The sequence below is a fragment of the Prionailurus bengalensis genome, chromosome C2, assembly GCF_016509475.1.
Source record: "Prionailurus bengalensis isolate Pbe53 chromosome C2, Fcat_Pben_1.1_paternal_pri, whole genome shotgun sequence".
NCBI lineage: Eukaryota > Metazoa > Chordata > Mammalia > Carnivora > Felidae > Prionailurus > Prionailurus bengalensis.
The window spans coordinates 70,901,516-70,916,207 of NC_057350.1; the positions used below are offsets into that span (position 1 = coordinate 70,901,516).

General features: G+C 45.7%; 1 protein-coding gene across 2 annotated transcripts in view; it reads right to left on the reverse strand.

Moving 5' to 3' along the window:
• HEG1 (heart development protein with EGF like domains 1) overlaps positions 1 to 14,692 on the reverse strand; it is a 90,138-nt gene that overhangs the window by 19,598 nt on the left and 55,848 nt on the right. For both annotated transcript variants that reach the window (XM_043594395.1, XM_043594394.1), the window contains exons 13-15: positions 10,270 to 10,404; positions 4,984 to 5,026; positions 4,813 to 4,850 (exon numbers count right to left, since the gene is read on the reverse strand). In XM_043594395.1, the coding sequence (XP_043450330.1) occupies positions 4,813 to 4,850; positions 4,984 to 5,026; positions 10,270 to 10,404 (216 nt within the window). The remainder of the gene's footprint in view (positions 1 to 4,812; positions 4,851 to 4,983; positions 5,027 to 10,269; positions 10,405 to 14,692) is intronic.

Genomic DNA, 14,692 nt, shown 5'->3' on the forward strand with positions numbered 1-14,692 from the left:
TACCAGGTGCTCCTGGGCCCGTGCTACCTCTGAGACGAACGGGGTTTGCAAGAAAGGCTTGTCCTGACCTCTCCAGCTTGAAGAATATTCTCTCTGAGGAGCAAGAAGTGAAATCTGCACATAACTCAAAAGCTAACAGAAACTTTCAGAAAGGCAGGTCATAGGTTATGCCTAAATGTAGGAGTGAGGGAATCTCAAGACTTGGCTAAACAAAGGTGAGCTCTCCAACTCATTGAGCTTGGGTAGATCATGTGCCCCAAGAAGTCTGCATAGAGAAGCATTTCTTGCCTGCAAAGAATCCAGCCTAAACCCCAGCCCCAAGAAGGCACTCACTGTCATTGGTGGTGAGAGCAGAAGTGACAGCAGTGAGTGGTCAGAGTGCTGTTATTTGGCACAAAACATTGAGTGATGAGCCAGATTCCACAAGGTGCCATCACCACAAATGGGGATGAAATTCAGGTGTTCCCATTCCTTAACCAACACTGAGGGCCGACCTGAGATCTCAAACAAAGGGATAGGTGGAAGGTGCTATTTATTATCAGCCACTATTGACTGCTTTGCAACACTAAAACAGATATCAAAATCGTACAGTGATATTCACACACCATCAAGGAGTTAACAAGTCACCAACACAGGTGGCTGGAAGCGGGTCATCCAGACAGAAGCCTGCCCTCTGCTGGACATAATGATAACAACTTGGATGAAAGCGGAAGGAAAAGAAGTCTCAGGATCAGAGAGAAATATCCTGGCTACTTCCAAGACCCCACAGACATAAGGGAGAGACACAGGAACTTACAGAACAATCAATGGATATACGGGTATATCATCTCCAGACCTGTATAGTCTTTAATGATCTCTGAAGAAAAAAAATCACTAAATGCCACTTAGAACAATGCCCTACAGTTCACATCCCTTTCCCCAACCCTTTATGGGGCTTTCCCCTATATCCATTTTCCCTCCTTGGATCACTCTTCCACTCACTGAGAAATCAAAGCATTTTCTGGTAAAGCCTATTTAGGGAGCTGTTTGAGCAAACGGGGTTTGAAGTACTGGCTCCTGAGAGGCCTGTCAGGACCAGGAGACGCCAGAAGGATGTGGCAGATGGCGTCTCCTACTTCCTGCTCCCTGGCTTAACCCCAGAGCCAGACACATCTCCACACTCCTCACCTGCTTTCCTCATTCTCCCTTTGCCATCTGATGGGGTTCTAGTCAAATAAGTTTCTTGCACATGTGATACAACTCTACTGTATCTTGAGCCTTCCTCCTTCCCTCAAATTATTCTAAAACCATCCTCTATGACATTATCTAAAGCTTCTCCTTTTCTAATACTTACAGTGTCTTAGAATAAGGTTTACAGGCTGGTGGTGCAATTGCCACTGTTAGCTCTAAACCATCTCTTCTAAAGAACTATATATACTCTTTAGTTCTAGTATTCTAGCATTTGGTGAACACGTCTCAAATTATCGTAACTGTTTTGTCTGACTGTTTAGGCTCCTTCTTTCTACAATGAAAGTTCTAGGCTTTCTTCTGTCTATTTTCGTGCGCAGGCTACTCCATTCTCTGATCAATTTAAGAGTGTTCTATGGCTTGGTTCTGGTTTTAAGTGAGGAGTGAGATTCACACTAGAAAGTGAACAAAGATAATTCTGCACCCCAGGCAGCCCCTGTAAAGCACAGATACCTTCCTGAACACAAGCATAAAGATCCTGAACCCAGTTGACAAAGCTCGTCTAAATAGCGATTTTTATAAAGGGACATATACTGCTATCCACACTGTTTTACATAGGCCAACAAACCTCAGAAAAAAACAAAAAAACAAAGACAAAAAACCAAAAACAAACCCAGAAAACAAAACAAAACAAAAAACCAAAACAAACAAAACCAAAAAAAAAAAAACAAAAAACACCCAAACCAAAACACAACAAAAAACAAAAAAAAAACCCACAAAAAACAAAAAACAAAAAAAACCCTGAAGCCCCCAGTTACGGAATGGATAGGTCACAGGAATAAAAGGTCCAGCATAGGGAATACAATCAATGGTATTGTAATAGTGATGGATGGTGACAGATGGTCGCTACACTTGTGGTGAGCACAGCATTATGTATAGACTTGTAGAATCATTATGTTGTGCACCTGAAACATTGCGTGTTGACTGTACTTCAATTAAAAAACAAAAACAAAAAACTAAAGTCTCCTTTTTTTTTTCCTGAAGATCTAATTGGCTTTATTAAGTGGTTCATGAGTCAGACAGCATCCAATCCCATGTAGGAAGTAGAGAGGAGTTCAGAAGCCCACTTTTTCAAGCACTGATATTTAAAAATAATTTTTACTATTTTATAATTTTTAAAAAGCATAATGTATGATAACTCCCTCCTCTTGTTAAACTGAGTACACCTGTGATACTGCAATATACTAAGAAATTTTTATTTGGTCTACACTCCTGGTTCTTAGCCTAAGGGCTTCTAAAACCCTTGGAATTTCTGGATGAAAGGGGTGAGAGTTACACCTTTTGTTATTCATTTGGAGCCTTTCTCAACCACACCTCAGTTTATGCTAATGAAGTAACCCTCCAAGGATGGGGGCTGGTTGCTGGAGGAACTTAAATCCCACCTCCAACCTCCAATGGCCCATGACCAGTGATATCATTTATTGATACTACGTACTGGAACTCCCCCCAAAACCCTAAACAAGGAAGTTTTGAGAAATTCTGCGGTGGTGAACACTTAAAGGAGTGGGGAAGGTGGTGTGTCCAGGAAGGCATGGAAGCTTCCAGCACCTGCCCCTACACCTGCCTCTGCATCTCTTTGTTTGGCTGTTCCTGAGTTGCATCCTTTATAATAAACTGGTAACATTAAATAAGTTTCTTGCATACATGATACAACTCTACCGTATCTATAAATTCTGTAAGCTGTTCTAGCAAATTACTGAACCTGAGGAAGGGGTCGTGGGAACCTCTGATTTTAGTTGGCTGGTCAGAAGTCCCAGAGGCTTGGACTTGGGATTGGTGTCTGAAGTAGGGGCAGTCCTGGGACACGGAGACAGTGTCTGACACTAACTCTGGATAATGTCAGAATTGCTTGGTGTGAGGAAAACCCTGACACATTTAGTGTCAGAAGCTTTGTAAGTAAAAAACAGTTCATAATAACATGGAACACCATTTGGTGTGTGATGACTTGGGTCCATCATGATGAATATCTGTACTTAAGTGGTTTTACGGCATGATGGTGTCCTTAGGGATTACTAAATAAGACAGGGTTGTCTACCTCTCCATGGCCTCAGCTTACTACTTAAAACACACACACACACACACGCACACACAAAACCCCAAATCACATTAATTCTGTGAACTCCTCCCTTTGTTCTATATGACTCTATACATATTGGCTTTTAGCAGTGCTTCCCCAGTCTTTCTCTTAGGCTATTTACTGTAACCTCTTGCTAGTTTGCAGTCAGGATAAAGCCAATGCCCAAATCACCAGTAATCCTAGATGGATATGTAATTCTAAGTCTCTAGACTCTGGCCTTGAAACTGGCTCCGTGCTGGGTACACCAACATAGCTTTATGTCAGTTAAGTTTTGAATTTGCTTTATTATATTAGTTTATTTATTTATTTATGCTCAAAGAAAGTGCAATAATGAAACTTTCTAATAGAAAGCTTTATACGCAAAGAAAATACCAGTGAAGACATGAAATGTCAGGTATACTACTGGGGAACAGGAACTGGGCACTTTTACACATATTAAATAAGGTCATGTCTACTTTTGGTCTAATAAACTTCGACTGTTGGTATATTCATCTATAGAATGAGGGACAAAGCTATCCTAAAATAAAGTACTGAATGTTATTATTCCTATTGTATCATATATCCAGAATTTCCTTCAAACATTTCTCAGCTCTCCGGATCACAAAATGTCAGTGAAAGTGATCTTAAATAAGTCAAAACTGCTTTTCTCAAAGAACAGAACCCACCCTCCTTACTGAAGCCTGACCTGATTTTCTCGATCAACTGCTATCTTCTCTTGGACTCTTGCTTCCACCATGGATACTGATTAGAGTTGAAAGTCTCAGGCTGGCCATCAAACACCAGAACAGTGTGGTCCCTTTTTCCTCTGCCAAACTAATCCTCCACTCTGCCTTCCTCTCCTTCTGTCCTCAGCCACACCACACACATGGTCCCTGGAACACCACCAGCCCAGGCTGCCCCAAGACCTTCAAGTTGTTCCCTCTGCCTGGATTCCTTCTCCTTCTCCTTCTGCCAGTTGAAGTCTTCCAAAACGTCCAATTCCATCCCCTCCAAGAAATACTGAGGAAGCTCTTCTATTCTCCTGGGCGTGCTCTGTCCTGCCTCCCACCTCCCACCTAGCTTCTTTTTTTTTTTTTTTTTTTAATTTTTTTTAACGTTTATTTATTTTTGAGACAGAGAGAGACAGAGCATGAACGGGGGAGGGGCAGAGAGAGAGGGAGACACAGCATCGGAAGCAGGCTCCAGGCTCTGAGCCATCAGCCCAGAGCCCGACGCGGGGCTCGAACTCCCGGACCGCGAGATCGTGACCTGAGCTGAAGTCGGACGCTTAACCGACAGAGCCACCCAGGCGCCCCCTAGCTTCTTGTATTAACACTCCACCTTCAGGGCTGTTCAGGAATGTATTCATCTCCTCCGCCAGACCTGGAGCCCCTGGAGAGCCCTCCACTTTCCCCACACCTCCCAGCATAGGGGCTGAGAGGAACCAAGGGAAGGGGAAGACATACACCCTGTGCAGGACAACAACGTTGGCCCCGCCCACACGAAAATCCAGACCATTGCATACTCACGGTTTCCACAGTTGAGACCACCGAGCCCAAATGGGCAACTGCAAGTCAACAAAGAAAAAGAACAAGAATTACTTTCAAAAATCAAAAGAAGTAATAGGAGGCAATCTACCCAAGTAACTTCTAAATAAGGCCTGTCACAAATGCATCAGAATATATGAGCACAGAGCCTACCTCATACAGGTTTCATTTTCAAGCCTATATCCATCTTCACATGCTGAAAGAGAAAAGGGAAATCCATGGATATGTCCCTTGACTTCCTTTGGCCCAAACTGACAGTTAGTAGACACCAGTCCCTTTAAGTCTCCAAGAATATTCTAGAACCAGAAGCCTACAAATAGCTTTAGAATTATCTAGTACCTGCCAACTCAACCTTTTATTTTACCACAGAATTTTCTTAACCTTTTAGTGGCTCACTTTCCCATCTATAAAAAAAGGGGATAATAACAGCAATAGTAGTATCTACCTTGTAGTTTCTTGGAAGGAATTAAATAAGCCATGTGAATGGTTTAGCACAGTGCCTGGCACATAGTTATCACCAAATAAATGTTTGTAGTTATAATTATTATCCAACAAATGTAATTATTTTTGGAAGTTTTCTGTGGCCCCTGTGTTACATTCTTCCACATACACACAGAAAAATGCTTTGGTTTCTTTAATGTAAGTCAAACCTTTAACCTGCTGCTGCCCTCACTGACCCCTTCCAAGAGGAAGTAGGAGCTGTGACATCCTCTGGGACATGGTCAGGTGGAGCTCACCCTACCGTCTGTGCAGGGGATTCTGGACATATCTAGATGAGTGCTAATCAGCACATCACCCAAGAACATAACTTTGAACCCTCTGGTGCTGCTACTCATGGACTGAAGGGCCGTGGCCCAGCCATTCCTGGGGATCAGCAGTTTCTGAATTTATTTGATCATGGAACACTACAATAAGCTGACAGAACAGCATGAGCTATAACACATGCTTGGATGGAAGCAGACAATAAAAAATGGCCTCATAGTCAAATTCATTGCTGCAAGAAGTGATAGGAATTTGATTCATGAATAATGTACGATATACTGCATAAAAGATGACAGATAAGAAAAGGTACACAGCATAGAGCAGCAATCCCTGGACAGACAGCACACACGCTAATGGTAAGATGTGAATGTCGGCAGCATGCACGGATCAGGGGGTGCATGCCCTGTGGGCTAGGACAGGAGGTCTCTCACAGGCGTCCTGCATCCTCTGTTACGCGTAATAATTAGTGTGTAATAATATTAACTTACGTAGATGTGCCCAATGCTGTTCTTCCTTCTGTTTGTTTAATTTTTAATTTAATTTTTTATTTTTAGAGAGAGAGAGACTGTGTGAGCAGGGGAGAGGGGGAAGAGGGAGAGAGAGAAAGAATCTTAGGCAAGTTCCATGCTCAGTGCAGAGCTGGACACGGGGCTCGATCCCATGACCCTGGGATCATGACCTGAGCCGAAATCAAGAGTTGGATGTCAACCGACTGAGCCACCCAGGTGCCCGCTTCCTTCTGTTTTTAATGTTAGATGCTAAATGTTTCTAGCATCTATTTTGTTGTCCTAGATTATTGAGATATCACTAGAGTTTCATAGAACAGTTCAGAAAACACTGCTCTAAGTAATCCGCAATTCTTTTATAGCAGATCATTAGAGTTGTCACCCTGAACTGTGCTGTTTTGGCTCCACAGAACCACTTTTCCTGAGCTCCATCCTCTTGTAGTAAGGGCTATTATAAGCAGCAGCCCTGGGAAGGCCCCCAGTATCTACTGCAGGATGTCACGGGCCACACTGCCACAACACCACACAGTAACCTCTTGATGAGGACGCCCCAAAGAAATTTCTCTTGGGCCTTGGGGCCTACAAAGATGGGGATGCTTCTGAACGACTGTACTTTGTTTTATGAACCCTGACTCTCTCTAAAACTGTATTTCTCTCTTTGCCTCAGTGTCCAGAAAGCTCAGAACTTGAACGAGTGGCCTACCTTTAGCAAACATGCAGGACTTTATAGCATATCTTTCTGCATATTCACTTTCCTCTAGCTTCAGCAAAGTAGTAGCTTTATTTCCACTTCAACCTAATTTATCTTTTAAATTAAACCTTATTTAGTTTAAGTTTAGGCTTTTTAGTAGGCACTTCCGATCTTTTTTGCAACAAAGTAGGGCATGATCATATTCCATTTAGGGGAGGAGGAACGAGCCCCTTCACCACATCTTGGGACACCTCTGAGTTTGCTGCTGGCCTTACTCAGGTGGGGCCTTCTTAAGGAACAAGCTGAGAACTCCTGCTTCCCTGGGCACGGAAAGCACCATCCCTGGCAGTCTTCATGCTACAGTGGTTTGTGGGAGCCGGGAAGCCACTCCTGGGTACTCCACGGCTCTTTCTCCAGGGCAGCTCCACGGGGACCGCTGGCCTCCCTGTGACTCATCCCCATCCATCTCAGCACTGAGGCAGGCTGATGTCACAGCAGTCTGTTCTATTCTGAACACTTCTTCCCGGAAATGTTTTTACATCAAATCTACCCACCCAGCCCTCCTCTGCTGGGTGGGAGCTTTCCATCCTGTGGCTGTCATCCTGCCAGACGTAACGTCCATCTGTTGCCCAGGCTGTGAGTTGATGGGTTGGGCTGTTTTCACTCAGCCTCAGAAGTGGCCTGACTTCCTGGTGTAACGATATTCCTTTACTTCGAATGGGCTCCTTTGGTCATTCACGAACGACAGAGTGCCACCGTGGGCCTGGTGCTGTTCTAGGGGTTCTTAGAAAGAAAGCTCCAGTGCGCCTTAGGACCCAGCTCGTCATCTCCACACCCTAGTAGGACTGACCGGTGGAGCACTGGAGACAATGGAAATGTGGCAACTGCTACTGTGTATGCCCAGATTGGGTTTCCCCTATTGACATGGAACATAAGCCAATTCAAGCCTCCTGGCCCTTGATAAAATAAGCAAGTGGTGGAGTCTTCAAGACTCTCTTGTTCCCAAGCTCTGCCATTTGTGTTCTATCATATTTGCTACCCTGTCATCCAGTTGTTAATTCAACAGACACTTGTTAAACCCCACAATGTGCTAAGCATATTCTAAACACAGTTCTGGCTCTCAAGGCACCTGCTGCCTGGTGAGAGAAAGAGGCCTGCATGGCAGAAGGAAGCTAAGACACCTATGGGAAGGACACCTACTTCAATTTTGTATGATGCTTTGAACGTATGGTGAAGACACTGTGAAGATATTTCATGGGAGACATTAAGAAGTGCGTACGTATGTACAACAGAGAACAATAGAGTCCTGCTAATGTACAGATTTAGAAAACACACCTACATACCTCTCTTCCCCATTTATCTGGGGACTGACCTCGGATGTGAAGTGACCAAAAGGGGACTTTTTTAAAGAAAAAAATGTGTTTATTTATTTTGAGAGAGACAGAGAGAGAGAGCACGAGTGGGGGAAAAGCAGAGAGTGGATCCCAGGCAGGCTCTGAGCTGTCAACACAGAGCCCAAAGCGGCTGGATCTCAGGAACTGGAAGATCATGACTAGCTGAAATTAAGTGTCAGTTGGACTGAGCCAGCCATGCTCCCCAGGGACTTATTTTAAATACCCCAGTGCTCCAGCACTAATGGCCAGAAGATGTCACTACAATCCATCAGAACCCGGCCAACGGGGCTGTGCCCAAGGAGCTGCCGAAGCCATTCATCAGAGGCTTTCATCTGACGGATGAAAATCTAAGCGACAAGGATACTGCAGAAACCGAGGCTTTGTGGGGCCTTGGCAAAAAGCCCGAAAGCTGACCAAGGTTTCCTTATGCTGCATCTTAGGTCATTACCTCATAAACATAAGGTTGCTGAAGCCTGTATCCCTGCATTTGGAAAGTCTCTGACGGCCCTGCTATTGCTAATGCTAGTCTGTAAGCGACACGATTAAATTGCTGACTTGGAAACAAAGACAAGTGGCTGGGGCCAGCGAGAAGCAGAGGTGGCAGGGCTGGCTGTCCTTGAGGCTGTGGGAAACTCCAGAGACTCCACACGCCGGTGCCACCACTCCCGTGCGCTCCACTTCTGCCCACTTTGCCTTCCCTCCTGCCAGCTACACAGCGCCCCAGCACGTGGATTTTAGCAGAGGTCACCTTCCCACATGCCGCAGGACTCAATGCCCCAGTTTCCAAGAAGGGCAAGGAACACATGGCATGAAACCAGGTAAGAGGGAACTAGGAAGCATCATCTCCTTGTATCACAGGGGCAGACGGACATGTGCTGAAAAGCGCTGTAAGGCCATCGTGCCTCAGGACTGCTGGCCGGCACATGGGGTCAGCCTCCCCTTCAAAGCCCACTGCAGGGCTTGCGTGTGGAGCAGAGGGGGTGCACTTTCAAAGCCAGTGTGTGTAAACCTAAGTCAGAGGGTCTGAAGCTCAGGACGACAGCACTGCCCTGAATGTATTTTTATCTTCTCCTGATGGAACGAGCCCTCTGCTGGGAAGTCCTGATAGAAATAAATGACAAGGTCACCTTTCCCCAGTATGTGACTTTCACTCAGATTCCAGTACATCTGTCACCAGTGGGTGTTGGCCAAGCAGGAAAACTGTGTCATACACATTCTAATGTGGTACAACGCTTAAAGCCACACCATGGCCTTTATATTGCTAGTTTTCCTGGTGATTACAAATTCTAGCAGTCGTTTGTAAGTCAGGGACACAGTGCTCTGGACTTGAATTAATTTTACTTTAAAGTAGTTTTCTTGCCATGCATTTACTGAGCATTTTAGTTCAAACTGAATGGATTTAAGTCTCACCTACAAGGCTAGCAGGATTAGGTTTCTGCCCTCACACCCTTCATGAAACCTTTAAAACTGGAACTCATTAATTCACCCACATCCTGGGTAAAAAACAAGGGCAAATGCTGATGGCTTTCAAAGTACCTCCATATACATTGCTTTCTTCAATCCCCAGAATATCCAATGAAGCATCAGCATACCCATTTTGCAGAAGAGGAAACCAAGGCACAGCAAAGCAAAGTGTCTTGCTCAAGATGATACATGATCCATGAGGCAGAGTCGGGCTCTGATTCTCTTGAGCCTCAGCAGTACTTTGTCTACTAGGCCACAGCTGCCTCTAAAAGAGACAGGCCCGACTCCATGCCTGTGTTTCCATTTTCAAAGATTAGCAGACAATAGAATAAAGCTTTGGGAATTAAAACAACAATTTTCCTAACTTCCTCTAAAAAAAAAAAAAAGGCACTGCCATAGTCATTCCATTCTCTCTTCTTTTCCTTTGAATTTGATTGGCCAGACCCGTTTGCGCAGGTCAGAGATAATGCTATTATTCTAAGGAGATAACACATTCAATCCTGCTGTGAGCAACATAACAAGAACTAGTTACCCCTGGTTTAGAACAGTCACACCTAGAGCAGAGAAAAACATCTTCCCTGTCCCTGCCTGGGTCACAGAACCCTTGGGAACTTGCTGGTACCTCGGCAGGAGTGATCCATCTTGTTGAACTGGAAGTAGCCTGACTTGCACTGGCACAGGGCGACACCGTCCAGGTCAGTGCAGATGGAGGTCTCCTTGTCACATTCCGGAGTCTTCCGCTTGCACAAACTGCCCGCTAAGATGAAAAAACAAGACAGTGAAACAAAACAAGACCTCCTCCACTGCAAACCTCAAGATACATCAACTTTCTATTTAAAGAGGCTCTGAGAACAGTTTCTGAAAAGTGCCTGGTACAAGTCTCCTTTCAGGGGCCCGCTTTTAGCCGCCTTGGCCACTCCTTCCCTGTGTCAGCCCCAAGCCTCTGTACTCCAGGTCACACCGCATGCCATGGGACAGAGGACCCAGACAGAAGAAACAGGGTGCTGTCTCTGACCCCGGCAGCCACCGTAAATACGGCCCTCGGTGCCATGGTGTCTTCCGTGCCTGCGTCCTAACAGACTGCGGGGGAGAGCCAGCACTGAGCCAGGAAACATGATCGTGTCCTTCTTAGGAAGCCGTGAGGCTCAGACCTGTCTCAGCGGAGGCACAGCTCTGGGTCTGCTCTGTGTCTACATGACCTAACGGGAGGCTGTGCACTCCTCTGGCAGGACAGCTTGCTGCCCACAGACCTATTCCAAGGGTCGGTGTGGAAGACAATCTGCTGCCCCGGCACTGTGGTGTCATTATGTTTCCTGTGTCCCCACTACACTGGCCATTTCTTGGGGCTTCTCATCTCCGGGGCTTCAGCACCTTGCACAGGGATGGTCACACACAGTGCTCAATACATGCATGCTAAAGTGCTTCAGGTCACCAGTCACCAGGCCATCACCACGGGAGACAGAGCTGGGTAGAGGAATGTGTCTTTCTGGCTTGCTACCTCCTTCCCTTTAGGGCCTTATTTTCTACATGTGTATCTACTTGGCTTGTCCAGCTCTGGGCATGTGGGCCATGCTCATTTCATGGATGACGAAGAAGTATCTCCTTGTGGTCAAAAAGCACTCATTGTTGGGCACGTGGCCCTCTCTGAGGCTGCACACAGTAGACCCTCTCTGTATACACGAGACACATAATGAGGGCACGTTCACTAAGACACGCCTGACGAAAAGGCACATGTAAATGGGGGCACACAGTAGAACAAAAACGCACAACTAACTGGATAGTGGACAATAACTTCTTCACAGCCAGGTATAGAGCAAGGCAGGAGTGACATCCGCTCTTGCTGCAGGGAGGTAAGAGCAAGTTCACGACCAGGAGAGCTGCCGAAGGGTGATGTGTACACCGTGCAGTATGGCCTGGTCTCCCCTTTCCCATCTTAAGGAAGATACCAACCTATTCAGAAACCAGGTACTGGTTCTTACCATGGCAAAACTGCCCCGACCGTGGTGATGTGAGCTGACACCCACACAGGGTCCCCACAGCCGCCTCCTTTTCTGAGTCCCGAGAGCTTGGGACCTAGGGGACAGCCTGGTCACAGGGAGGCGAGCTTAGGACACAGCCTTTAGTTTTCAACACTGCATTTCCTGTCTTTATCATTGGAAGCTGGTGTGCTAAATCAAAACTCAGCTTGTGTGTGCGATAGAATTTCCTTTGTTTATTGTGAAAGTTGGTATTTAAAAGAGAAAAATAAAAAATGGAAAATCTCACCAGACAAACTATAAAGCTGGCATCAGAGAGGTACCAAACGCCCACAATTCGTCATCTAAACTTTTGGAAAGCTTTGCCAGTCCTCAAGCTTTAATATAAAGGAATACTTCTGGGGTAAAAGGCTGGCGCTAGCCTTGTCCAGTAGCCAGACTGAGTTGCCTGGCCTGATTAGATATTTTCTGGAAGTCAATGTCACATTTTCCTTCCATCCTGCCCATTAATCCAGCCTGCTGACAAATACTATTCGCCCTGCTGAAGCAACCCTTCCCTACAACGAAGCGAAGAAGCCAGGCCTTGCCTCTGCAACAGTGGAGTTGCTATCCTAAAAATCCTTAAAGAACATTCTGCCATAAATCCATCAAATGCAACCACATATAATCCCATTTTCATTTTAAGCCTGGCGATGTGATTTTTCTACATCCACAATTCCCATGGTCTTTCCTGGGCATAACATCCGCCTGACAGACAATGAGAACTTATGTAAATCTAAGGCTGAGACACTCCTTGGGGGATTTCCAAAGACTCTAAACCTCTGGAGGCATTAGAGCTGCAGCTCTTTGGAAGTTGAGGAAGTGGACATTTTGCAAACTGCAGGGTGAAAACCTGCCTTTGCAAGGGCAGCGTCCAGAATAGCCCAGCATACCCATGTGTTGGAAACACCCAAATATCAGAACCTGACAGCTCCTGCCTGTCAAGGCTACCTCTCCAGCACTCAGAAAGGGAGCAAAGAGACAGAGTTGAGTATGTTGGCAAAGCCAGGAGAAGAACTGGGAGGAAAACCAGAGAAGTGAGCCTGTTTTCAGCCAAGAGGCATGGCTGTCTTTGTTTTCGAGGGGTCTGGAAGGAGAGGTACAGAATGGGGACCAGAAGCACATATAGGGGCAAGAGGCCATGTGAGAAATCCTCTCAGTTTTGCTGTGACCCTAACGCTGCTCTAAGAAAATAAATAAATAAAATCTAAAAAAAAAAAAACAAAGAATGGGACCTCAGCAAGGAAGCTAGGAAGCTAGGGGCTTTCCCATAGGCCACATCCAAATAAGAGAAAAAAATGGGGTCAGAGTGGGCAGGCCTGCCATGAGCAGGATCTTACAAATCCAAGTATGTGGCCACTTGATTTGCAAGACATGAAACACATTTACTGGGGGCATAAAACTAACCTGGTACTATGCTGACCATATAGGATGAACTTTTTTTTTTAACGTTTTTATTTATTTTGGGGGGGAGAGAGGGAGAGAGAGAGCACACACACACAAGCAGGGGAGGGGCAGAGAGAGAGAGAGGGAGACACAGAATCCAAAGCAGGCTCCAGGCTCCAGGCTCTGAGCTGTCAGCACAGAGCCTAATGCGGGGCTCGAACTCATGAACCATGAGATCATGACCTGAGCTGAAGTCGGACACTTAACTGACTGAGCTACCCAGGGGGCCCCTAGGACGCACTCTTTAAGTGTTTAGTGAATGAAAAGGTCCCCTTCCTGCTAACTAGAGATGAAAAATTGGGACTCTTGAATCACTGGCAAGAGAAACAAAGAAGAGCTCTTGCCTCAAAGTTTAGAGCACAGTATAATGGGTGTAAACTTTTTAGTTAATTCCCCAATGATGCTAAATGACAGCAACTTCAATTCCAGAAAGTTCAGCTCCTTTCTTCCCCCATACGAATAACTAGCCTTGAAAGGAGCTAAAGCTACAGCATTCACAAGGTTATGCTCGCAGCTCCCCAGCTCTGCCATGCACAGGCCTGTGAGAAGAGCCCTGTGGATCAGCGCTCAGAAAGCCCTGAGCCCCTGGGAATACCCTGGGTCTTCCAGCAGATACAGCCCCAAACCTGCTCCCTACAACTTACATCCAGCGTCTGGACACCAGATGGAGAGGCTCAAAGAGTCTGCATCCTTTGCTAGTCCTAACTGTCTAGCACAGGGAGCTAACCAGAGCTCACTCTGATCACTTACGAGACAGCAGCAGGAATAAGCCTCCTTTGTGAGGAAGCAATTTTAATTCTAGCAAAGTTTTCCCAACCCAGAGGCAAAACTTCCTCTCCAAGATCCAAGTCTGCCTTCTGAACTCGTTGTCTATAATCCCTCTCTGTATCTACTTCACAGTAGATGTACTGCAGAAGTTTTGACGAAGCAGATAAAGCGAGAACAAGAAAAGGGAAACCAGCGAGTAGTCTGGCCTACATCGTTCCGGTCTTGTTTCTGTGCATTGGTGATTTGCAAACACACGAACAAGATAGGTAATACTGCCCATGCTTTTTTTTTTTTTACTTAGTGGACTATCACGATGAAGGTTTGGGGTATTGATAAGCATGTATATTCTGTGCAGGAATTTCTGTTTCCCTCAGAGAGAGCTGGAACTTTTTAAGGTAAAGAGGAATGATTTCATCGCATCAGCTCCTGTATCCCATCATCTCTTATACACCAGTGAAGAAGAGGAGACAAAAAAGAGGCAACATGCCAAGAACCCCGTGACTTCAAGGCTATGTGTGTGTGCACGCACACATGTACAAAGATACAGACACACAAAGGCCTTTCGCTTAACACCCATTTCTTTTTTTAAGTTTTTATTTATTTTTGAGAGAGAGAGAGAAAGTGCGAGCAGGGAAGGGGCAGAGGAAGACAGAGTGAGAACCCCAAGCAGGCTCCACACTGTCAGCGGGGAGCCTGATGCGGGGCTCAAACCCATGAACTGTGAGATCATGACCTGCACCAAAGTCAGACCCTTAGCAAACTGAGCCACCCGGGAGCCCCAGCACCCATTTCAAAGATAGACTGGCTCTGTGATGA